Genomic DNA, 27,130 nt, shown 5'->3' with positions numbered 1-27,130 from the left:
TTGTGTTTTCTTATATCAAAATCACATCGTGTTATCTGCTGTTTTCACTGAGATGAATCGAATCCCTATTACTAGCGTTGTAAATCCAAAGACTTGCCACTGTCCCAACTCGAGTGCAATTAATTACAACTAATTAAGATTTCATCCACATTTGGAATATTTTAAAGTGTGACATCACTAAACATAATAATCCCTGGAAGTTGTATTATTTTGAACAAGACTGAATAATAGTTGGGAACATGTTGAAACACGTTTTGTAATTGCCAAAGCACACTTAGTATAATAACACTTAATATATTCAAGCATATACAAATATATGTCGGTGGGAAAATAAATAATGAAGTTTAAGTGTAAATTTCTATTTATATATTGATATTGTTTTGAAAGAGTAGAACCATATAATGACGGACGAATTTAATGGTCATCAACGTAATTGTTTAAGCAGAACTGACTTGTCACAGACTGACAGTTTATCTGTTTAATTTATTTTATCAAGTAATTGCAACAGTGTATATCGTATGTACATTAATTTTATAAAGGTAAAGAAACCAAACCACAAAATCATTAATTGTTTTGAAAACAGCAGACTTGGAGTAAAGAGACAAACCGACCTTTTAAATTCATTTTTATAAATCTTACAACAGGATCTATAGATAAGGCGTCCGATGAGTTTATTCGCCTAAATCGTGGGACCATTAAACAAACTCATAATTCAATATTTTATCTATTTAATTTTTACAAGCTGTAAACCAAGAATCGATAGACAAACCAAAACGTAAGCTCTCTCTGTACTCTATTCTGGTCAGGTAATAGGCCTAGGGTTGATAAACAAACCAAAACTTTCATTTTCTCTCTATTAAATTCATACAAATTGAAGGCCTAGGATCAAAAGACAAAGCGAAACTTCAATTCTCTTTCTGTCTCTAGAAAATGCCAAAAAACAGTGGACCTAAAATCGAGAAATAAACTATTAATTCATTTCTTTCTGTTCTTAATTTTATAATGGAGGACTGTGGATAAAGCACTAACAAAGCTACACCTTTAATAAAACTGAATTGTTTAGGTTACTGAATTAATAGTGCTTTTATAGATAGTTTCAGTAAGTAAGCTATAGCTCAGTAGTTTAATTCTTGAGAAGAGCTCTGGGAATGATCAAATAGATTGTGCTACTTTTTAGACGAGTAATTTTTTTTTTATTCTGGTTTACGCTAAAACCTTTTAACTGTTCGTTATTTATCAGTATGACATCTTTTGGTGGTTAAAGCACTTAACTCGCAATCAAGGGTTGCAGGATCGAATACTTAAACCGAATACGCTCACTTTTTCAACCGAGTGCGTGTTGTAGAGTGACAAGCAATCTCACTATTTGTTAGTAACTAGTAACCCGAGCGTTGGCAGTGGGTAGTGGTGACTATCTGCCTTTTCTTTAGTCTATCACTATAAAATTAGGATTGTTGGTGCAGATAACCTTTGATTAGCCTTATGGGAAATTCAACAAACCAACAAATAATCCCTATATTTTTGTGAACTTGTATCTAAATAAGGACATATTAAGGTACTAAATGATACATACATAATTTTGTTATTTTACAGGTATTACTGATGCACTGACATGATTATTGAACATTTCTGCTCAGTGACGTACAAAGGAGGATAACTGAGTAGACGCCATTTCCTGCCTTTCTGCTCTTATGTTCCCAAAGTTCAGTTCTTCTCGGTCATAAAAAATGTCCACGGCTACTAAACGGCACTCCTGATAGACTTATTTATACCAGAGACAACCCACAGTCTCAATATTCTCATATTTATACCAGAGACAACCCACAGTCCCAATATTCTCATATTTATATCAGAGACAACCCACAGTCCCAATATTCTCATCTAACACATTAATCCTTTCCAAAAAAGTGTTGCTTTGCTTTTCTTCGATGAGCTTCTTTTAAAATCTTATGCACATTAGTGCTTTCACCATTGTTGTTTTGTATTACAATTAAAGTGAGTTACAGGAAGTTGGAATGAGAAATAAATATGGTCATTTAACAAACAAAAGTCTCCATCGATGTATCAGGTCATTCCTTAAGTAATGTCCAATTTTAAGTTCAGAAAATGAGAAAAGATTTCAGACGGAAAATTTAATTATTTAATCAATAATGTATGTTCCATTATTATTAATTACTTCCTGCCAACAACTGACAGGTTTCTGAATGCTATTTTATAAAATTCTTGGGGTTTGGGGGAAAATAATGTAAAGAGGGTAGTTTTGACATCTTCATGTGTTCCAAGCTCTTTTTCACCAAGATAGTTATGCAAGTTTCGGAATAGATGATAATCAGATGAGGCAAGGTCTGGAGAATAAGGAAGATGTGGAAGTTTTTCCCACTCTAGCTCTTCAATCTTTGCAGATGTGATCCTTGCTGTATGGGGCCATGCATTATTTTGGTGTAACATAACACCTTTACGATTTATCATAGCAGACCTCTTTTCTTTCAGTGCAGCATTTAAGCGCTCTAACTGTTGACAACAGAAGTCTGATATAATCGTAACACTGAGTGGCAGCAACTCAAGGTGGATCACACCAACAATATCCCACCAAACGCTTAACAAGACTTTCCTCGGGTAGAGGTCCATTTTGGGCTGTCCTTTAGTTAGTTTACCTGTACTGAGCCATTTTCTGTGGTGCTTTTTCATCTCCAGTCACTAACCTGTCCAAAAACGGTGAGTAACGTTCATGAGAGTGCAGGGAAGTGCAAATATCCACTCTTTGGCTTCTGTCAAATCATGGGGGACCCATTTTCCAAGTTTTGTATCATCTTTCCAAGCTGTTGCAGATGACGGGGAACTGTTGAATTGGTTGAATTAAGCTTCTATGCTAGTTCTTCAACTGGTACAGCACAATCTTCATCAAGTACAGCCATTAAACTCAACAGGACGATCTGAACGTGGTGCATCACTTAAGCTGTAGTCAGATCTGAACTTCTGAGATCACCTTTGACATTTTCTTTGAAAGATTCCGTACCATAAACATCTTGAATGTTTCGTGTAGTTTCTGCTGCACTGTTGCTTTTTTTTAAACTCCTAAAGCGTTATATACCTAATGTGCTCCTCAGATACATCCATCTACATAAGGTGTATTTGATTAATTATCTGAAAAAGTAGAGTTGAAATAGTTTCTTTTATTTGTCTGAACATTTTTATACACGTTCTACTGCATATTGTAGTCATTAAAGCCTTCTACAAAGACAGAAATGGTGATGCACTTTCTGTATTAAATTTTCAAACATTACTTGTGGGGTGACCTTATATATATAATCCACTCAGTTAGAAGATCTGATCTTTTGTAAATTTGTCTTTATGTTTCTTCTTGATAAACTAATTCAGTTCCTTCATTTATGTTTACCTATGTAAGCACTACTTATGTATTAATAAAAAAGAGACTGTTAGTATCTCATTTTACTCATAATACGATAAATATTATCATAGTTTGTTTTTGTTATAGCTGACATAAAAATAAAACCTTCTGATACAGTTATTATTCAACCTTTAAAAAATCATTTTAATGTAACATGAAAAAATTAACTAATATTTGTTTTATTTTTTATCACTCTCACTTCTAACTGTAATCTGAAGTTGGAAGTTAATGAAACATTACTGACTGACTGTTTTAAAAAGGTAGGAGACTTAAATAAGGCAAAAATAATTGGTTAGAAAGTTTGTTCGCAGTTTCCATTTGCCTTTAACTGAAGCCCTCTGGCTGCTCAACAGTTAGCTTGAGAGCATGTAACGTTAAAATTTATGGCTCGATTCTTAGAGTGAGAACGGAACCGATAGCCTGTTGTGAAGCTCTGTGATCAGCAAAAAACAAACACACAATGTTGCTGTAAGAAACCACCTAAGGTAATTACATATTTAAATTCTACCCACTATAATCTATTACGCAGAGTTGATCATACTTTAAATATTGTTTTAGATTCCTCAGACCCTAGACAACATTTCTTTTTCAAACATGCTCTAAGCGAACGAGTTGTAATCGTCTATGGTGTAATGGATTTACTGTTATGTATTAATTTCAGTTTAATATGTATAGAAATGTATGTAACTTATATTGTTAAATGTGTACTGCGAAAGTCCCGACTATTCTCTAAATTTGTAGAAAAATCTCAAGCATAAGAATCAACAATGTACGAAATATGCGTGTAAAATACTTGTGATTGCCAGTATTATTGTCAACTGAAATTTCAGGAACCTTATAACTCTTATTAATCGGAAAACTAGAGATATTTGACTAGGAACAATTATAGATTTTGAACATTACGAACCGTTCAACTTCAGTGAATTAATTTCGTAGCTCAGTATTTCTATGAGACCATTAGACATTTCGTTGGTGAGAAAATTCACTTGTGAAGAAGCTAGCTAGCTTCCCCTCAAGTGAAGTGTACCTGTGTATCAATATAAAATTAATTCTCTCATCGTGAACTCTTGCTAAAATATTCAGTTCAGGACCAGATAGAAGACTCGGTATTGTTTGTAAGTGTTTAAAACTTTTGCATATAGATCATTATTATAAATTGTATTATTGTTTGTGTATTATAATATATCTTTGTTAAAAAGTGAAACTGTGTGTATCAATTTTGTTGGCAAATGTCATAAATTTGATACATATTTACATTCAACTCACCTTAATTAAAATTTCAGGCTATTTTAACTCGTAAAATGTAACATAATAAAGCGGAGACTCGTCCGAAATAAAACTAATTACATCAAATAATGAACAGTTTTTGTTTGGTTGGTTAGTTTTTCTTTAGCTTGCAGCTAAATCAATGGTGAGGGAATATAGTGGACGCAGAATATATGTATTGAAATCATTACCTTCTTTGTGCAATTTTTTATAGTGAGATTGGAATGAATGGTCTAAAACCATCTATCCTTTGAAATTTAAGAAAAACTTTGGATACTTCCTAATAGACACCGACTCGTCCTATTCTTTCTTGAGGCATGTGTGATACATACATAAAAACTCCATCAGAATAAGGAATAAAAAATGTCATAATTAATAATAGAGTGATTAAAAAGAAAAAAAAATATATAAATGTTTTTTTTTGTTATAATATTTGACGAAAACCCCAAGTATTTACTCTCAGAAGGGTTCTTTTAAAGTTCTTACCCATAACATGAAGAAAACCGATGTGTGTGGCTGAAAGAGATCTAAGATTTAAAATTAAGCAAAGTTATGTGATAAATTAAGCGTCCGTCCCTGTATAGATGTCCCCTAATAGTACAGCACTATTTTTGTGGACACAGCCGCCCAGTGTGACTTTGGTCACTACTCGAGGGCCATCTACGCTAGTCGTCGCTAATTTAGCAGTGTAAGACTAGCGGGAAGGCAACTAGTCATCACCACCCACCGCCAACTCTTGGGTTACTCTTTCACCAACGAACAGTGGGATTGACCAGACACATTATAACGCCCCCACCGCTGGAAGGGCGAGCATGTTTGGTGTAACGGGTAATAGAACCCGCGACCCTTAACCACCTGGCCATGCTGGTATTGTTCTTTTCCACCTTTTACACATAATAATAATAATTTAAATATAATGCCGGGATATTCATTTAAGTTTGACGCATTCTGTCGTTTCTTTCTCAGCATTTAACGATTCACTGTCAGTTGTTTTTCAGAGTAGAACAATATAAACAACAGTTTAATTCAGAGTTATAATTTTTTACGAGTGACAATAAATTATGTTATTTAGCAAAAGTTTACCAGAACTCTTATACAAATATTTATCGGAGAAAAAACGATCGTACAAGCGTGAACATACACTTGCAGAATGTTCAATGGTTAATGAAGTAAGTGCCCGTTATTGAAAAGAGCAGTTCGCTTAAAATGGGTTCTGGTTTTCCAAAACAGAGATGAGTTTACATGTTTGTTTATGTATATTTCTATGTAAACATAACTGTTATATTTTCACAATATAATCTTTAATCTGCTGCTATGACAGGAGACAAAATGATGTGACAATCCACAAATGTTTTACAAAATATGAAATATTTTCACATAACAATGTTATCAAATGCTTACAGAATTCTTCAAGTGTTCACCATACATGAAAACGCTTACGTAGAGTTCTCCAAGTGTTCCCCTTGCATGGTAAGACTAGACTTTCCTGAGTGCTCGACACGCACGACAGCATGACTTACGTAAAGTAGATTTTCTTCAGTGTTTAACCATGTAAGGATAACTAAATAGAGACTTTGTTAAGTGTTTAACCGCAACAAGATAATCAAACTTCCACAAAAGTGTTTTTACACATCTACATATATGCCTCTTTGGATGACTCATTGTACACAGTAATCCAACATTTACGTAAGCTTTATTAATTGTTTCACTAAGACAGGATAATTAAAGGTTCATTTAAAATTTATCCGTTGTTTTAGATTACAGAGAAACAAACATTCACGTAAATTACTTCCAGTGTGTCAGTATATCGCGGTATTTATATATTCACGAAGACCTTATAGAATACAAGAGGATTAACTTTCAAGATTTTTCAAGTAACAGGTTAAATTTTACATATCAAGTTTTCTATTACAGCAGAATGGTCAAATGTCTACGTATCAAGTGTCCTATTACAACAAGATGGTTCAAAGTCTAGATATTAAGGGTCTTATTACGACAAGATGGTTAAAAGTCTACGTATTAAGTGTCCTATTACGATAGGACAGTTAAAATTCTACGTGTCAAGTGTCCCATTACAACAAGATGGTTAAAAGTCTAGGTATTAAGGATCTTATTATGACAAGATGGTTAAAAGTATAGGTATTAAATGTCCTATTACAAGAGGATAGTTAAAAGTCCAGGTATTAAGGGTCCTATTACGATAGGGTAGTTAAAAGTCTACGTATCAAGTGTCCTATTACGACAAGATGGTTAAAAGTCTAGGTATTAAGTGTCCTATTACGATAGAATAGTTAGAAGTCTAGGTATTAAGTGTTCTATTACGACAGGATAGTTATAAGTTTGTATATCTTCGTAATAACGAAACGTTTACGTAAAGACTTTCACAATATTCTTCATGTCTGACAAAGCATAAGTTGTTGCATGATTTAAGTTTATTCCCTGTAAAATCCTCCATGGAGAACTTATTAGAAAATCCTCAGTTTATTAATAAACATAGCTTCACAAACCTTTCATTTTATTTGCTTCTCCGTACAGCAGGAAGTAACAGTCTTAATCACATTTTTTTCTGTAATAAAACTGTTATCAATTTCTTTTCTTCTCGATTATATTTTACTGAGGTAACATAAACGCTAGTTTTTTTGGTTTTTTGAGGTACATTTTATTACGTATTTTTCATCAGCGTATATTTAAATTTTCTTGAATTTATCATTCTGAATAATAAGATTTTTATTAGGATTTTTCACATACTTTCGATATCATTATCACTGTATTTTTAGTCTTACCAGATTTTCTGGTATCTTTCTTTCTAAAATACACTGTACTAAAAACTTGTTTCATCACCCCCCACAAATTACCCATTACACTCTCTTTTTTATTCTAATCTATTTTCCCTGAAAAAAAATACTACTAAGTTACTCAGAACTAAACGTTAGTACCTTTTGTTACAGTTTTATTAGATCTCTGGGGAGATTTAGATGTCTCGAATTCTCACTTAGTGAAACAGAGGTGATTATGATTTTTCTAACATTGTTTTTCTAAAACAACTTAACTTCGCTCTCTATATGTACATATATAAAAACAATTGTGATTCGGGGATTTTCTTTTTCGTACTGAAAGACAGCTTATGGGAATTTCAGATTTTTCCTGTCTGAAACAGTTGCTTCGGTTTTTCTTATTCTGCTTTAATGAAACACGATAATCTGTATAACACTGTTTATGAGGTTTGTCGAAAACACTTGCTTTTTTATCTTTCTTAATAAAACACAGTGAGTTTTCACAGCACTGATTATGGGATTTGTCTCAAACTATTTGATTTACAAATGACAGTTTACATAATTTTTTAACATTTCCCAATCTGTAACACACGTTAAACGTTCTTACAATCTTTCCTTGTTGAGTTCAGTTTAACGTTCTCCACTTCATAAGAATAATTCGCATGACGTTTTTGCCAACAGAAAATGCATTCTTGGCAAAAAATATTGAATTTTCTGGGTTACCTTTTTTTAAACATTTCACCAATGTACTGAATTTCTCTAGATATTGTTTCTCTAAAGAATACCACTATTTCAATGGATTCATATTATTTAGGCCACATCAACTCATATGGGGATAGATGAATCTAGTAGAAAACGCTTTAGTAAATTAGAAATAATTGCTCCCTGTCTGTCTTATGCGAGTTGATAAACAAGCTATGAAACTAAAAATATGTAGCATCGACCTTTTTAATAATTTACGAAAAAAAAACGAACGTTAGCTAATATAAATCAATCGAAGACTCACATAATGGCTATGCCAACTTTTATTACATTAAGTACATTGTGATAGACGAGCAAACTATATGCTTATATATCTAGAAATAACATAGATTTCGAAAAAATGTTTTAAATATATCTCAAAATACCATATATCTGGGTCTGCATGAACTTAAAAGCTCATCTACAACAGTATATTCCAGTCAATGAACTTATTTAGGAAGCCATATATTAGTAGAAAACTGAACATTATTGTTACTGAATTACAGACCTTGACTCACAAACCTAAACAACTGATTAACTATCATTTCGAACCTTGAGTTTTCCTTTCTGTTTCGTTTCTGGTGTTCCGTTCCTTTTCAACATTGTCTGTTAGGGATTCTGTAAGAAATTACATCATTACTTTTACATATATATAGCATTTAAATACTTTGTCAAGCATTGGACAGCTAAAGTGTATACATTTTATGAAATATATTCAAAGATAATGATACGTGTTCATGATACAATTTACAAAATAAATGTCTGAAACATAATACTTGTATCTAACCTATAATTTATTTCACACATAAATGTGTGGTTTTGTAAAGATATGATAAACTTAAATCACAATAAATTGTATTAACCTATAAAATGTGAAATACATTATACGGAATATAAAAAATATAAATATGTGATGGCCATTTCTACACCTGTCAGATATCATAAAATACATTTTGTTATTTTTTTAGGTTAAGCACAAAGCTACACAATGGGCTGTCTGTGCTCTGCCGACCACAGGTATTGAAATCCAATTCCTAGCTTTGTAAGTTATCAAATACACCACTGTACCAATGGGGGCTATATAATAAATATGTGGAACCCATCTCACGATAAATATAGGAAAGCTAAAGAAAAACGTATAAAAGATGTCTCATTATAAGTGTGTGCAAGATAAAGACAAATATATTTAATCTTCTACATGGTAAGTGTATCGAAGACAGAGGTAAATGTATGGAAGCCATCATATGATAAGTTTGTGAAAGGTAATGACAAATGGATGAAAGTTATCATAATATAAACATATGGAGAGTAAAATATATGGAACCTTACGAAACATGAATGGATAAATATTTGTAAGTTGATGAAACATAGTACACAATAAATGTGTTATTTATAAAAGTAATATATATATATATATATGCAATGACGTACGATACGATAAATGCTTTTAATATGTCTAACACACTCTATGGAATAAGACTATATTACGTAAGGAATAAACACCATAACTATCAACAACTATCCAGATTCCACAATTATGAGTGTCCCAATAGTCTTTTTTCTGACGGCAATATACCACTTAACACCTGCACACTTTCAGATTTTATAACACGTGACGATCAGTCTTACTATTCAGTTAAAGGTAGCCGTAAAATCGGCGTTTTTTTTTCTCTCTTTTTGTGGTTAAAGAATGGTTGTGTTCACTGATCTCTTGGCTTGCTGTTTTGTTCTCTGTCATGTAATACACCATTCAAGTTTACATACCAAACACATAAATACTGTTATATTTAAACTCTAGTCTCGTGAGCAGCTACTATGGTTATATCATCTTATTTTGAGTATTGTAAAGTTTGGAACACGTATAACAAACAATACCATTGTTATCTCCTCTTGAAGTTAAGTCTACAAATACTAGGCAGTTTAATTTCTTTTTCGGCGGGAAATTAAGCACATAAACATTGTAGCTTTATTTTTATTTATTGAATACTAAATTACAACCTAAATATCAGTAGTTCTGTTCACGACTACTGATAATCTTCATATCTTCTTAAGTGAGAAATTAAACACAGAAATACTAAAAACCGCATATCTTAAAGGAATCATGAACATTAACATAACTTTTCGTTGGTATAGGAACCAGAGTCTGGTCTAATGGTTTGCGTGGCCCTTTACAAAAAGTTACAAAAATCTTCTCCGAAGTAAAATATTAGTAACATAAGAACCAAACATGTAAAATGAGTTGTATCTATATCTTCTTATTCTATGATAATGGTACGGGAAACCATGATTTCAGGCTCAGCTGATGATCAGTTGTTTCATACTTAAGCTAATGTTCAGTAATTTACATGATTCAGTACATTTTGAAAACACTCTAAAAGTTTTCAGCATGACTAAAACTATTTTGAAATTCAAGTGAAACTAAAATCATCATTGCAAATTCTCAAATATCTTATTGGGATGCAAGTTTGTTTTTTTTTTGTAGGTTCGACATTCTACGAAAACAATAGATAATGAAACAGCTGAGGTTATAATCTTAGCGATAAGGTTTTATTAGCCACGATGCATTAGTATTATCTATAAAGTGTTTTATGAATGGAGTTCTTTTACATATAGAATGTGTAGACCGTCTCCAATTACGAAACTTGTAATTCATGCGTCGAAAAATACTTGCATGAAAAAAGCTATTAACATTAGTGGTATCAAACCGTGCGCGCACACAACTGTTTTCTTTCCAAAATATATGAGAAAATATTACTGGTGTTTTAAAAATGGGGCCAGGTGTGGACTTGTGATTAGCGTGGCAGGAAAGTGATTCTGCAGATTTATGGTTTGCGACTCGTTGTTATTTAAACGTATTTAGTACTTTGAAATCGTTGATGAAACTAAATATACAAAACAGAGAGGTAAAAAACAACTATTCAATCAAACAAAATTAGCTGCAATCTTGAAAAAAGGTGTCATTGACATACACCTTCCCTGTAATTTATCACTTGAAATTAAGAACAACTTTTCACACATAGCTTTTGTTTAGTTTCGCGCAAAACTCTGAAACAAAGAAACCTTTCACATGAAGAATAGTAATAATAAAACACATATACAAGCGACACTGTTTTTTATGATAAGCCTTAACAAGAAGGTTATACCATAACTGACGAACTTTGTAAAATAAAAAAAAAAAAGATTAAAAGAATTTTCAAAATGTAAGATGACTATGAATTTATTATATATTAGCGGACTGACATTTTGACCTTAAGATCAAGCTATGTATACGTTGTAAGAATGATAGGCAATCTTGTTATTCATTTAAATACCATTGCAGTTACTGGTTGACATTGTTCTATTTGGACTATCGAATTGTTTCTAAGTAACTGTTTTATTTTTATTATTATTATTATTAACGTGAAAATTATTATCAAACCTCATGAACTGCTACGAGATAAAAACCGTAACTTATGCAAGTTTAACAATAAAGTAATATTTTCACTATTGAAGGAATGACCATTTATACTACAGTTCTTTTTGTATGTATTAGGGGTAACATTAAGCTCAGGTTGGAATATTTTTAGATGAAAAACTTAAATTTATTACAGGAGAATTTGATGCGGTTATTCAATAAATTTTATTTTAGAAATCAAGATGGTATTTTGCTTATAAACGATTTTGTGACTTGTAGGCACAGGTTGGGAAATCGTCAAATGAAAGCGGTTACACAAACTACACATTTTAGACATGTGTATTGTTTCTATAGTTTAAAAGTACTGTGAAACACAGAAAGACGAACAATTTCATCTCTAAATGGAGCCTTTATATATTAAAATTCTTTAACATATTGAACGAAATGAATGAAACAAAATCAACATATTTTACTTTTGGGAGTTGTTTGTATCGTTATCTTGGTTTTGCAGAAATTATTTTAAATAAATCTATTTAACATTTCAATTCATCTGACATAAATACATTGTTTTGAACATGAGATTCTGTCCTAAGAGCACAAAATATTTAAGGGTAGGATGCTTCTCGGAAGGGGAATGTGTTGTTGTTGAAAAATGTGCGACAAAAAGTGACTTTAACATTATTAGCAAGAAGTGTTGATACTTATTTTGCAAATGCAATCGACTAAATTATGTTACAGGTTATAGCACGTTAGTATATGTATGTTCAAAAACAGATAGAACAAATTGCGGATAAATTTTTTTCAACACGTCTTTTTTCTTTTTAATTTAAAAATAATTTTATCTCAAAAATGGCGAGAGAAAAGATTCGTAAAAAATGAAAACTAATAAACAAAAACATTTTCAGGTATATTTTAACTTGTAAAGATGTAATGTGTAACTGATGTCACAAATATAAACTAAAACAAGTTAGTCTCACTAAGGATAGTTTGTTTTTCTATTAAGAAATGTCTTCTTGAAAATTTATGTTATTTATATACATTGTTTATAGTCATTCATGGACTGGATGGGATGGAATGAAAGTAATATTAAATTTGGTCCAGTACAATGTATGCAATATTGTTTTTGGTCCAGTTATTACTTTTGTGTACTTCAAAGGATCTTTGATGCAAAGATTTACTGCCCAGCATGTCCAGGTGATTAAGGCTCTCGACTCGTAATCCGAGGGTCACGGGTTCGAATCCCAATCACATCAAACATGCTCGCCCTTTCAAACGTGGAGGCGTTATAATGTGACGGTCAATCCCATTATTCGTTGGTAAAAGAGTAGCCCAAGAGTTAGCGGTGGGTGATGATGACTAGCTGCCTTCTATTTAGTCTTACACTGTTAAATTAGGGACGGTTAGCGCAGATAGCCCTCGTATAGCTTTGCGCGAAATTCAAAAAACAAACAAACAAGCAAAGATTTAAAACAGAGCACAAGCCTAACGTTGAAGCATTTCCATAGTACTACTGTGGAAAATTATAACTATTATTTTATAAAACTTTGACAAATATCTTTCGGATATTATCTAACAGAGACAACTAATAAATTTATTGGATTTCCCAGAGGGTGTGAAGGCTTATGTTGCATACGTGTATACAGTTCAGTTAACGACATTTCAGATATTCATATGCACACACGTTAGTTTTGTTTTTTGTTTGTTTTGAATTTCGCGCAAAGTTACTCGAGGGTTATCTGCTCCAGCCGTCCCTAATTCAGCAGTGTAAAACTAGAGGGAAGGCAGCCACTCATCAGAACCCACCGCCAACTCTTGGGCTACTCTTTTACCAACGAATAGTGGGATTGACCGTCACATTATAATGACCCCACGGCTGAAAAGGGAGTATGTTTGTTGCGACGGAGATTCGAACCTAAGACCATCAGATTACGAGTGGAGTGCCTTAACCGCCTGGCCATGCCGGGCCCACACACGTAAGTATTTTGCTATTTTACGACTTCTACACCATATTGGTTCGTTAGATGTAATGTGGTTTAAAGCAAGTTTATTTTAAATATGCCCCCCAGCAGTACAGTGGCATGTCTACGAACCTACAACGCTAAAATCCGGGTTTCGATACACGTGGTGGGCAGAGCACAAATAACCCATTGTGTAGCTTTGTGCTTAATTTCAAACAAAGAATTTTAAATACGTTTTATTTTACTTGTATGCTAAAGTTATTATGCAAATCGATTTAATTGACGACGTTCCGCCTTTTTTTAACCTATAAACACAGAAATGTATTCATGGTAAATGACACTTCCGTAGGTGTTAATATTCAAATATCACATGTTTGTGGTCTGAATTTCGCGCAAAGCTACACGAGGGCTATCTGCGCTAGCCGTCCCTAATTTAACAGTGTAAGACTAGAGGGAAGGCAATTAGTCATCACCACCCACCGCCAACTCTTGGCCTATTTTTTATCAGCGAATAGTGGGATGGACCTTAACATTATATCGCCCCACGGATGAAAGGGCGAGCATGTTTGATGTGACAGGGATTCGAATCAGCGACGTTCGAATTACCAGTCGAGGGCCTTAACCACCTGACCATGCCAAGCCATCATATGTTTATCATACATCTTATTCACTATTTTTGTGTGATATGTAATAATATAACATAATTTATCCTATATTATCCTTCTTGAATTTTCTTACGTTTAATGTATAATATTTTTCGTTAGTTATATACGTATTTATTATATATATGTTATATATCTATTCATTCCAGAACATCCTTCACTGATTATATTTAAACCCTTCAGTATTTTCCTGTGATGAATAAACTTTTTATTACATAAAAGTAAAATCATTTGCAACTGGTTTTACTGAAGACAATCTGTATTAAAATCTTAGTTACTGTACAATAAATCTGTGTGCATTACCATTCAACAAACGCAAAGAGTCCACTGAAGAATTACGAAACGCTTCCTCACAGTGAGTTCTCTTTTGAATTTCCACCTGGAACTGTTCGTGTAACCGTCGTCGAGTCCTACGTTCTTTCTTCAGTCTCTTCTGATAAATGACTAGGACGAGGAAAAAAATACAACTTCGCTATAGAAATATGACTAGTAAATATATACCTGCATATCTAATTTTAAGCACAACTTGAAAACAATCACTTCTAGAAATACGTCAACAACTGCTATTTGACTTTTTTCTTTTTTGAGTTTTTTAACCTTGCTGTGAATCTTTACTAATATTTTATAATTTTTAATTTTACTTTAGTGATAAATATATATCTTTTATTTTGTTTTTTATAATACATCTGAAGTATTCTATTACATTAAAAGTTAAACAGATTGCTGATACTGTCGTGTGATATGACGAAATTTCTAGTATACAAAGTTACTTTTCCGATAACAATTTTCAAGTATAACCAATCAACTTCAAAACGATTAACGAGCGGAGAGTTGTGGCACGCACACCGTGTAAATAATGCACGTGCTTGCGAATGATAGCCGGAGTAACAAGCTTTCTTACCGTCGAGAATTGTGCCCAGACGTTTATGACGCACGTAACTTACGACTCTGTAGAGCCGTAACTAACACACCAAAGTTGGCGTGTCCCAGTCATTTATGTACCAAGAACAAATGTTTATTTACGATGCTGCTTAGTATTTCTATTCGTATTTTATAACCAATAACTCAGAAATAAATACTGGAAAATATCTACACAACAAGGGCTTTGATAAGAGATTTAGTTGGAAAATAATAGTAATTTGTTTTGTTTCTAAATATTACAGTGTTAAATAATTAGTGAAAATTGGATCAGTTGTTTTGTTGTTGTTTTTTCTATAAAAAAAACAAAACGTTCCCGTTACAACTTTTCATGTGCGTGGTCCTGTCGCTCATATTTAAATGTAAGCATTAAATTGCTTCTAAAACCAATTAGCATGTATATAAAACTAAAACAACCATAACCTTTAGAAAATGATGTAAAAACCAGGATATCCACTTTCAGGTTGCAGCGTTTCGAAAAAAAAACAAAGTGTTATCATGTCAACTTGCCCATTCCTACCTTGTTTCCTTATTTTATGGTGCTCTCCTTCCTAATTACTAATTTTTTTATTTAAATATTGTTTACACTTCTCTCATAGTTTTTTTGGCACTAAGTCTCAAGAGTGACTGCTTTGTTAGCCTTTTCTTCTTGTAACTATTCCAGGCGTTAAGGCTTGAAAGTGACTGGACTCTAGGCTAACCCTCCTCGTAGCTTTTCTCAGAGCTATCTCTCCATATTTCTTGGCTTTTGTTGATAAATCGGTTATAGTTTTTTCCATCTAGTGATGGTGGCAATTTTTTCTCTTTGCTCTATTAATGACTAAGGCTTGTTTTGCACATTCAGTATTATTGTTTCTACCCTTCTCTCCATTCTTGCAGTAATAGTCTCTTCACTGGAAAACAATATTTTTTTAGCTTATGACATAATATTTTCTCCTTTTTTCTCGATTTGTTTCCTTGAAAGGCATATTTTAAAAATCACACTGTTTGAAGTACAACCTTAGATTCCAATATCTTACACTTAGTTTGAAAACAATTCAAAGATAACTCATATAATTTACAGATTTTGCTTTCTCGAGCAAAGCCTGTCATAGAAGCAGTGGTAGCGTTTGTCCTCACGTAGGAGACTGACGTTGTAGGCACCCACTGATATGATAAAATTACCTTGTACAACATAAAACCCTCGAGTGAGATGTACAGAACTGAAAACTTTGATTTCAAAGATTAGATCAGAGTTAGAACCTAAATCTAGAGAATCTACATAGTTCATATTTTTATCTAGCTGAAACAACTGCAAGATGATAAAGTAATGGGTTCGCATAAGGAATCGTGCATTACACATGATATGAGGGCGGGTTGCTACTTGGCAACTCACAGAGCTCGCTCGTAATCATAGCATATGGCTACTAGTGTATTATTAACTCGTTACTAGTTGCAAAATGATTATTGTTATTACCAAGATTATAAGTAAAACTAAGAAGAACACTTTTAGCCAAAGTAAAATAATTCAGTCATGTACATTTAGTTATGTATAAGATGAAGGCAAGAGAGACTTATGCCTTTCCAACAACGTTAGTCAGCTAGATAGTCAGATTGACAAATTTGTAGTCTTGAGAAATTTTTCTACTCTGTCGACTTTCTTGAGTGCATGGTGACTTTATATTATGCAGTTGGTTTGTTTACTACTTAGAAGTGTGTGTGTGTGTGTAAAATGTTTATAAAGTTTTATTTACATGCTGTCTGCAATGTACAATACATTTGAGAGTGTAATTTGTATTGCATATCTGGCCCATTCCTCTTATAATTACTGCCGTATTTATGATATTTTTGTTTCGCTAGATATAATAAGTTTAACATAATTGAATTACATACATGGAAAGTTTGATAACAATCATTAATTTTTTAATATTGGATTATACATCCTTTACGGAAAGTTTCCTTTGAAGTCTCGTGATAATATAATCAACTATTATTTTGGTTTCAGTAACAAAAGCCTTAGTGTTTCGGATTAAATCTTTATCCATGGTCGTGCAACCACTGATACTCTCATTATAACTCACTATAACATAAACATTTTTGAATGTTAAGTGATTGTATTAAAGAGATGATTAGAAACGAGCATGACCCTGCTTCTCGGCATTCATATACTTTGTGCGTCTGTAAGGTATATGTCTAATGAGGTAATGAGCCACTTTCGAGGAATCTTTTACTATTATTTAGTAAGTGTATTGCACTATTAAATGTCGAATACTGTGGTAAAGTGTTAAGAAACCGTGTCTAAGGCACTCTTAGAGACGGTCAAATGGGTTTGGTCTAAGAATCTTGTTAGCCAATCCGTGACCTTTGTAATTACACGTTCAAGAAAATAATAATATTGGCAGTACAATATCGGGAATAATCCTTTATAAGTAAAGTCCAGTCCTCTTGTGTTCATGAATAACTTTAAAAATGTTTCCAATACAACGCCAGTATGTATATGCTGTCGAACATTAAATTCATTCCTGGGAACCTTTCACAGTTGCCTTCCTAAGCCGTAATTGAGCTACCAAGATAATATAAGCACAAAATATACCATTGACTTGCCAAAGGGAATCCAGTAATCCTTGGTGTACACAAAACTTTGATTAATCTGTGTGGAGTACGGGTGCCATATGATGTTTATGACAGTTTTGTTTATTTTGTAAAAAAATACGAACGGATTGTTCGATGTTATTTTAGAGTAGAACAGGCTTGAATTAAGCCCAAACCATTGAAGCTGTTCCTCACTGTGTGGTTCCTGATAATCACTCCAGCTTCTGTCGTAATGGCCAACTGAGTTCGTGGACAAAAGTCTAGCAATTTGTGACGACAATGTCGTGTATCTAATAGTCACTCACGGGATTAGATCTTCCATGATTTTTTACCGATTCAGTTTATCATGTCACTTTATTGAAAATAGTGTCATATAGACACTGAAACATATGTAGAGTCTTTTATGGCAAGTCCCTTTTTCAATAATTATTTATTGTGTAACATTTTAATGTTGTATTGCTTTTAATTGTAAAGAAAATAACAATTAATTAGATAAACAGTCTTTTAACACACTTGGAACAAAACGCAAAACCGAATGAACACGAATCCTGAGGAAGATGTGATACTTCAGGTAATTTAAATGCATTGATGAAGCTTAATTTTGCATTATACAAACATAAATAATATTTTATTTATAACATCAAAGTTAGAGACAAAAATAATCAGAAAACACTTTATATATGTAGAGATGATGATTTTGATCAATGGTAAGAAGTATGAGTGATATTGGATGTAACGAGATAATGGATGAAGTGAATCTTTTTCTCTTCCTAAAACACAATCTTACCTCTCTACTGTTACATTAAGACCTTCTAAGAGAGAATGCTACATATAGTAGCAACAGCGTTAAGGCTAAATGCATAACCTACTACTCGATAGATTTTGACACTTTATTATACAGAATATTATATCTACTCTATATTTGTTTCTTTTAAGGCAGAGATCTCATGTGTCAAAGCAACCACTATAGAAGACAGTTAATGACTACTCCTTAAATGTTCACTTTAGTAGCTTCAACTAAAGTTCTGTAGATGTATCATAAGTACTTCAATTTAATAACTTTGAAACCCCACATAGAATCGAGAGTGATTATGAAAACACACGGATGATATACCTACAAAGGTTACAAACAATGTGTAGTCGCAAATAAATGATCAATATATCATATGTGCAATAAATTATTACAGAAAGTACAAAAGAAAAGTATAAAAGTTGTACAATGCTCCAATATTTCGTACTTACTGTAAATATTTAAGTAAAGTTTGTTTTCATGTTACAATAAGTTTATTAACATATGACTGTAAAATATTTGTCCAAACCTCGTGTATTACTCCACAAAGTTCATCCAAGTTGAAGTAGCTCACTGGTCCTTTCTCTCTTTATATAAGCCCATAAAGCTTCAATAATATTCATATTAGGACTTTGTGTTGGTCAAGGCATTGTTGTGAGCCTTTTACTCATTTTTCTTCCCTCCCCTTGTAGTTATTATTTCACCACTTCTTTGTGCTTGGTGTCATATTTTTTCTGCTAAGAACAGTATAAGTGTCGGTATTTCATACGCACTATATTGGTGTAGCAATGTCAACCACTTACAATATATGTTGTCAACGTGTGTTTGTATTCAGGTACAATTTGATTTCATACTGTAGAGTGGAGAGCAATCCCATAATACCTGAATTTTATTTACAGTTTACATACTTATTTTCAATGTTGTATAGAATCACGAAAATTACCTGTATATTCAACAAATTCAGGGTGAAGGACGCATGCTAAATGTGTTGCTTATATCTGTAAACGTTAGAACTATAGGTAATGACAAAAATATCGAATTTTTGATGATTTAAGCTGATAAATTTCACTAGTTTTGTCTAAGAAGGAAACAAAAGACAAGTTGCTTGTTTTTATTTTTGTAGTTTGTAAGTTACTCTCAGCCCACAGTTTTTATTGTGTGCTATAAAACTATAATTAGCCATTTTCTATTGCTTATAACGTTCAAAGTGTTGTTTCTTTGCTCGGAATTAAACACAATATTACACAATGAGCTAGTGGTGCTTTGTCTACCATGGGTATCGAAAGCCGGTGTCTTGTACTCGGTGGGCTGAGCAGATAGCCCTATGTGGCTTTGCTATAAGAAAAACACACAGAAAAACACACGGTGTCTTGTAGTGTGATTCTGTAGACATACCCCTGTACTACTAGCGGAGGTAAAAGTTCATCCTTATACGTAATTTAAAAATAACGAAGAAGTTATTAAAACGTTATACTCACTTCTAATTTTTTGTTCTTCGAGAAGTTGCTTCTCTAGACTGTCCCGAAGTTCTTTTTCTCTAACAATCTCCATTTTCAGTTCCGCTTTCATAAGAAAATATTGATTAGGATCTCAGGTTTTGTTTTAACACAACTTATCAAAATATTAGGCTTACACAAAACGTAATACAATAATAAGTTAAGCTTCAAAAGCACTAAATACATTAAAAAGTTTGAAACAACTTATAAAGGTATCAGCATAGAACAAAACACAAATATGTTACAAAAACAGGATTTTTGAAATAAAACTCAGTTCCAGACATCATAATTCATTATAGCTTAAAGCATTGCTTTAAATAACAGATTTTGAAACCACTAAAAATTACATTACAGATATTATTTTGTTTCAGTTAACATATAAATAAATTTCAAGATGTGAACTGCTCTTTATGCCTTGCATAAAAGAAATGGAAATTTGTTACAACATCGGAAAAGGTCTGAGAATACTTAAACGATTGCAATAAAAAAACAGACGATTTTATTACTGGTCTCCTAGTCCATCGTAATTTATTTGCGTTTTCTCGATTGACGTTAATTGAAATTTCCGAGGTTACGATCACCCCCGACGTAGCTGAAAAGCCAATCGGTACGCATAAACACCACTGCATAGTTAACCCATGTTTACAACTTACCTTTTTCGAGGTTAACTTGTCTATCTTGGTGCCTAGCGTTGTCTGCCGCAACTTTTAGAAGTCCTTGAATATTTCTTAGTAACGTTTCTATAGAAGACTCGCCTGGTCCGGAAGGAAAACCACTGGTTACTGGAATAAAAAAAAAAGGTCATATTGAGAAAAGTGGTCTGTACTGCTGACATCGAGACTATCGATGTGATCTGAAAAAAAATCACACTTATTAAAAAACATGTGCTCTGATATCCCCTTCTTCCCCCTAAAATAACACTGTGGGGTTTACTGAAAATACGAGTTGTGTTAATACAATAAGTATGTATTGTAAAAAACATATTAATGCTATGGTGCTATACGTATTAACGGTGTGTGTTTTTCTTACAGCAAAGCCACATTGGGCTATCTGCTGAGCCCACTGAGTCGAATCGAACCCCTAATCTTAGCATTGTAAATCCGTAGACATACCGCTGTACTAGCGGGGGGCGCTTATTAAGGAAGTGGCTGATAACATATGCAAATAAATAGTGTGTGTTTTCTTATAGCAAAGCCACATCGGGCTGTCTGCTGAGCCCACCGAAAGGACTCGAACCCCTGATTTTGCGTTGTAAATCCGTAGACATACCGCTGTGCTAGCGGGGGGCTACAAATAAATAGAAATGGTAGACAGCAAGTTAAAAGTAGTCAAAACTACACAGTGTGTTAACCATTAGATATTCTGTCCAAAATGATGAGCGCTATCAGTGGTTCCCTTAAATAAGTATTTACTTAAATAAGTATTTACTTAAATAAGTATTTACTTAAATAAGTATTTACTTGGGTGGATTTCATATGAAACAAAGCTTTATTTTCATAATAACTGACTTTCTAATAGTATTGATATTTTTTGTTTCATGCTAGCGGAAATTCTACGTATAATAATCGACTTTTTAAGTAATTAAAAAAACCGCTTTTGGACATCAGAACAGTCTTGCCAAAATTCACCTTAGATATTAAGAGCTAAATGAGCAAATATAATAGATACTACGCTAAGCAAGTGTGATAGGTAACACATTAAACTACTGGATATTGCATACCACATTAATCATGTGAAAATGGTAAATAATATATTAATTACGTGTTAACTATGTTGTCGGATTACATGGTAAGAAAGTGGTAGAATGTAAGTTCATTCAGTAAACATCATTACAAAGTACATTGAACACAGTAGATTACACGTCAGTGGAATCGGTATATGTCACGCATTAAGTGGAAAAAAGCAGAAAACAATGAAAAGCTTAGTTTATAAATAACACTATGTAACACAAATTTTGTTCCTGGATAGTGTGTGTTATTTTTTAATTGCTTATGTTGTAAAAGTACAGAAAATAACCATTATTCCCATCAAACTTTACTTTTGTGACCTGGATAATAAAAATTAGAAATTAACCTATTTTCTATATAAAAATGGAGAAATTTGCACATTTTCATTTACATAAGGTCTGAATAAAATAACATGTGAATCAAGATTTACATATATTTATACTAAAGTTATATAAAAATGAACAAAATGTTTAGAAGTAAGTAGTTTTTCAAGATTTGCGACCCTAATGTAAATCACTTTCACGTATCAGCCCCCAAATATAGTCTGCCATCACGTTTTCATTATACGCTCCCAGGTTACAAAAGCAAAGTTTGAAGAGAAAAATAGGTCTTTTCTTTTACTTTAGGCATAAGCAATTGGGAAATAACACTTTTTGCCCAGGAACAAGAAAAAGTAAAAATTTTGTTACATAGTGTAATGCATAGCTAAATCAAAAATTGCGCTGAATTAATAGGTATTATTAACCCCATTGAGTAAATGAACAAGGAAAATTATTGTAAGCAAAGAGTAAAAAGTGTTCAGTAAAAATTACGATAAAGATAGAGAACAATAAAGATGGCATTAAGTAACAAAGGTAGATAATATATTAAATAAATACAGTTAGCATGTAACACGTTATCTAAGTGGAAACGTTAGATGCCTATTTTAAAATAAATTATGAAAGGTAGAAAATTACAACGTATGTAATGAGAGATTACTTATGCCAAACCTTCATTTTTTTGAAACTCGTAATCGTCGTCACTGTAAATATCATCGTCGTCTTTGTAGTCGCTATCGTACTTCAAATCGTTCTTTCTGCCGGAGATTTGTTCTTCTAGCCCGCTGGTCTGAGAGAGATTGAGTCCGGAAAGGTGAGCGTTACCAGTGGTTCCTTTGAATAAGAGAAACCGTTAATTTACTTTTGCAACAAAATATATAACTCGGAGTAAAATACCGATGTAACATTACCGTTGCTGTTGGTCCTGCATGGCCAGGGGGATTAAGGTACTCGACTCGTAATCTTAGGGTCGCGGGTTCAAATCCCCGTCGCACCAAACATGCTCACCCTTTCAGCCGTGGAGGCGTTATAACGTGATGATCAATCCCACTATTCGTTGGTAAAAGAGTAGCCCAAGAGTTAGCAGTGAGTGGTGATGACTAGCTGCCTTCCCCCTAGTCTTACAGTGTTAAATTAGGGACGGCTAGTGCAGATATCCCTCATGTAGCTTTGCGCGAAATTCGTAAAACAAAATAACAATAAAGCACAATTAAGTAAGACAGAAATGCTAAGTTGTGAAAAGTTGCACTAAATATACACACAAATGTTTTTAACAGACTTAAATACAAGTTATTTCATCGAGTGGTGCACAAATAAGCAGTTTTGCGAAACTATTTAGTATACTTATATTTTTGCTACCCAATGGCTCAGTGATAAGTTTGTCGGCTTACAAAGCTAAAATTCGGGTTTAGATATCAGTGGAAAGGGGGAAAACACAAAAATTCATTATGTAACTTTGCGCTTAATAACAGCCAAACCAACGTATTTTTTCTCTTATTCAAAGTAAATATCGATAACAATGTTATCTTTATCAAACGTTAAAAAGCTCCTGGTTACCTCAGTTGTAAACGGGCCTATAGTGTCACAGGTACATATTTACCAATGAAATTTACTACTCATAATTATGACTCCCTCTATCGGAATATAGTAGATGAAGTTTATTAATAATGCTTATTAACCAGAACCAGAAATACAATCGACCCACCCCTTACGGGGTATTCGAAGAATGATTATGCCGCTGCAAAGCAATACTTCTCGCTAATTACTCCAATATCAACATACACAAATCCAGCCAGTAGAGCAAATCAAACTAATAAAACCTAACATTTCAAATTGAGACTTCCTCTAACTAAAAAATTTGTCGCCAAATCCCACTTTTTTTTTTTACAATATACAAGAGTATTACAAAATATTATATCAGTTACCAACTTCGTAACAAACAAAAACAAATAAAAATCAAACAAATTTCAAGATAATCTTTTCTTTTTCTTTTTTTAAAATAATTCTAACAATAATAATATTATATTTATACAACTTACAAGATTGTTATAATATACTACATCAGTTACATACCTAAATAAATCGAACAAATTTCAACATAACTTTTCCAATATATCAGTAATAATACACTTAATACCATTTACTGCTCCCACATTTAATAGCAAATTCTTAAATTCCCAATTGAAATAACTTTTAGGAAAATATTTTTTTCTAATATAATCGTAATTTTTGCAATATAGAATTATATGATCGTGTGTACCTATTTCTCCACAGTGACATAAATTAGATTTTCCGTAAAATCTTGCTTGATATTCTGGGAAAACCCCATGATTTGTTAAAATTTGATTCATATAGAAATCTCCTTTACATCTATTAAGACTTACTTTATTAAAATTTTTATAAGTGAATCTACCAACAGAAGCATCATCCCAACTTTGTTGCCAATTACTTAATAATTCTTTATTTAATTTTGTTTTAATTTGTTTTTTACTATATCTAAATTCAGCGTTAATTTCCATTTTCTCTGTGGCTTCCTTAGTCTTAAGATCTACTGTTTTATTGTAAATGATCCCAATGTGGGCTTTAACCCAAACAAAAGTAATATTAAGATTATTGTAGATAATATATTCTTTAATTCTATAAACTAAATAATTATTATCTTTACATGATTTAAGTGCCATTAATGATGACCTTGAATCAAAATATATCGCTGCTTCATAAATGTTATTATTTACCATGAAAGCAATAGTCTTAAAAATTGCAAACAATTTAGCCATAAGTAGCGTTGTATTATCGTTTAATCTAAACAAACTTTCATTTTTAATTTCATCATTATAAATATATATATAAGCACATCCAATTTTATTATTAATTTTTGAACCATCTGTATAAAATTTATTGCTAAATTGTTTTAAATCTTCATCATAGTACCAATTAAAACTACGGTTGATCCAAGGAGCGAAATTTAGCTCCGTTAGAACTTTAATATTTTCTGGTCCAATTACTTCATCTTCTATTTTAACATTTTGTTTGAGAGAAAACAGTTTATGTAACTTAACACCAATTTCTAATTTTAGATCTAAAGCCTAACTAGTATACTGTATGAAGAGCTTATAAGTAAAATTACTAATAAAAAGTAGCTAATAACCGTACAAATGTAGTTCTAGATGTGGCTATGTTAACAATTCTTCTATAAACGTGTTACACCACATCTCTTTTCTCATAGAAATACGTTTTATTACTCCACTTTTTAAAACTTACTGTTTTGGCTTTGCACATTATAAGCAATAAAAACGTGACTTTAGTTACAGTAAAAGTAAATAATTTTTCTAAGGGTTGGCAAATCTTATTTTCTCACTTTTGTGTTATAAAGAGATTCTGTACTTTTTATTCTCAAGGTTAACCTGAAGATGACCTAAAAAGATCGAAACGTTGTTCTGTACTTTATTTTAATTAAAGTGTTAATACCCATACCAGCCGTCTTTACAATACATTTTTACTTCAAGTGAGTTTCTCGCCGTCACGAATTCTGTATTTTGTTGTTTAAATCTCAACTCTTTACATTTATTTACCATGAACTGCTTTCTTAACCCCATACAGAGTGAAACTGTGTAACACAGTCCATTCCTTTGGCGGGACGCAACACCTTATTCATGGGATGAATGTGTGATTCTTTAGGAAATTGATTGTATTAACTGTAAATGTTTTAAGCTTATGATGTGATTACACTAAATAGTAACTTAGTTCCTCCCACAAAGTTTTTTATATCTAATTGTTTGAAATAAAATACAGACACTGTGTTTAAATGGTTATCTTAAAAATTGTAATAAACGAAATTATTATTATTGTAGTATAGTAAATCTAGTATCCCTGTTCATGTGGTTTTCCAAAAGACTGCAGGAAACGAATTCGTGCGTTTATATCAAATAAAATCTATACACCCTGGTGTTTTGGTTCTCCAAAAGAGTGTTTTAAAATAAACCTTGTAATTATTTTGAATAAAGCCAAGACACCTTGTTTGCATGGTTCTCCGAGATACAGTATTAAACGAGGCTGTCTAATTATATTATATGAAATCTAAATATTCTGTTTGTTGTTCTCTGAAAGATTGTATTAAACAAAACCGTGTGATTATATTAAATAAAGCCTAAATGTCGTGTTTGCATAGTTTTCTGAAAGATTGTATTAAACAAAATCGTGTAATTATATTAAATAAAGCCTAAATATTGTGCCTGCATAGTTCACTGAAAGTTTTTTAAACGAAACCGTAACTGAGCTTAATACAACTTACTCATTGTGTTTATAGGTGCTTTGCCTGGCTGTATTGAATAAGATGAGTTTGTGTGTATGTTTTTCTTATAGCAAAGCCACATTTGGCCATCTGTTGTGTCCACCGATGTGTTTATGGTGAGCTCTAGATGACTGAAGTTAATACAGCCTAGCTACTGTGATTATAGGTTTATTCTATTTAGTTGTATTAAACAAACTTTGTCGTCGTACTTATGGGATATAATGCATTATTATATTAAAGTAAATCCAGTCACCGTGCTTATGGTGGTCCTTCTGCAATGCTATTAAGTAAACCAATTCATTGTACTTTTTGTCTTTACTGATTAAAAAAAATTAGTCAGCATTTTAATAAGATTCTTCAGAGACCTTATTAAATGAACTTGGCTGCTCGCAGCCTAGTGGGTTAACGTACCGGATTGTGGATCTCAGGTTCCGTGGATCGCCCTCCTTTACCATTGACAAACATCGTACGCCTTGGGTACATTATAAAAAATTCGGTTAAATCTCATTATTCGATTAGTGAAACCCTGACCAGCTGACCTCTCTCTCTAATCTATCATTTCAAAATCAGGGACAGCAAGCGCAGATGTCCCTGGAGTAGCTATGAACGAAATTTAACAAGTAACAATGAGTTAAATGAATTCTTTATACATACCTTCCATGTCAGTGACACATCGGTATGTCTGCTAGAAACAGGGTTTCAATACCCGTACTGGGTAAAGCACAGAAAACCCTTTGTGTAGTTTTGTGCTTAATAACAACATTCACGGTGAATTACTGTAGAATTATATTACATGAGGGCTTGGCATGGCCTAGC

General features: G+C 32.6%; 1 protein-coding gene across 4 annotated transcripts in view; it reads right to left on the bottom strand.

Moving 5' to 3' along the window:
• Positions 1-8,472: 8,472 nt before the first annotated feature.
• The window catches only part of LOC143225914 (dachshund homolog 1-like), a 50,416-nt gene continuing 31,758 nt past the window's right edge, over positions 8,473-27,130 (bottom strand). For all 4 annotated transcript variants that reach the window (XM_076456121.1, XM_076456123.1, XM_076456124.1 and 1 more), the window contains 5 exons: positions 22,696-22,857; positions 20,633-20,761; positions 19,962-20,045; positions 14,508-14,648; positions 8,473-8,808 (listed from right to left, as the gene is read on the bottom strand). In XM_076456121.1, coding sequence (XP_076312236.1) covers positions 8,732-8,808; positions 14,508-14,648; positions 19,962-20,045; positions 20,633-20,761; positions 22,696-22,857 — 593 coding nt within the window. In that variant the 3' untranslated portion in view covers positions 8,473-8,731. The remainder of the gene's footprint in view (positions 8,809-14,507; positions 14,649-19,961; positions 20,046-20,632; positions 20,762-22,695; positions 22,858-27,130) is intronic.

Source organism: Tachypleus tridentatus, chromosome 9 (genome assembly GCF_004210375.1).
Source record: "Tachypleus tridentatus isolate NWPU-2018 chromosome 9, ASM421037v1, whole genome shotgun sequence".
NCBI classification, from domain to species: domain Eukaryota; kingdom Metazoa; phylum Arthropoda; class Merostomata; order Xiphosura; family Limulidae; genus Tachypleus; species Tachypleus tridentatus.
The sequence above is the reverse complement of the archived record's forward strand: the minus strand, read 5'-3'. Positions and strand labels throughout refer to the sequence as shown.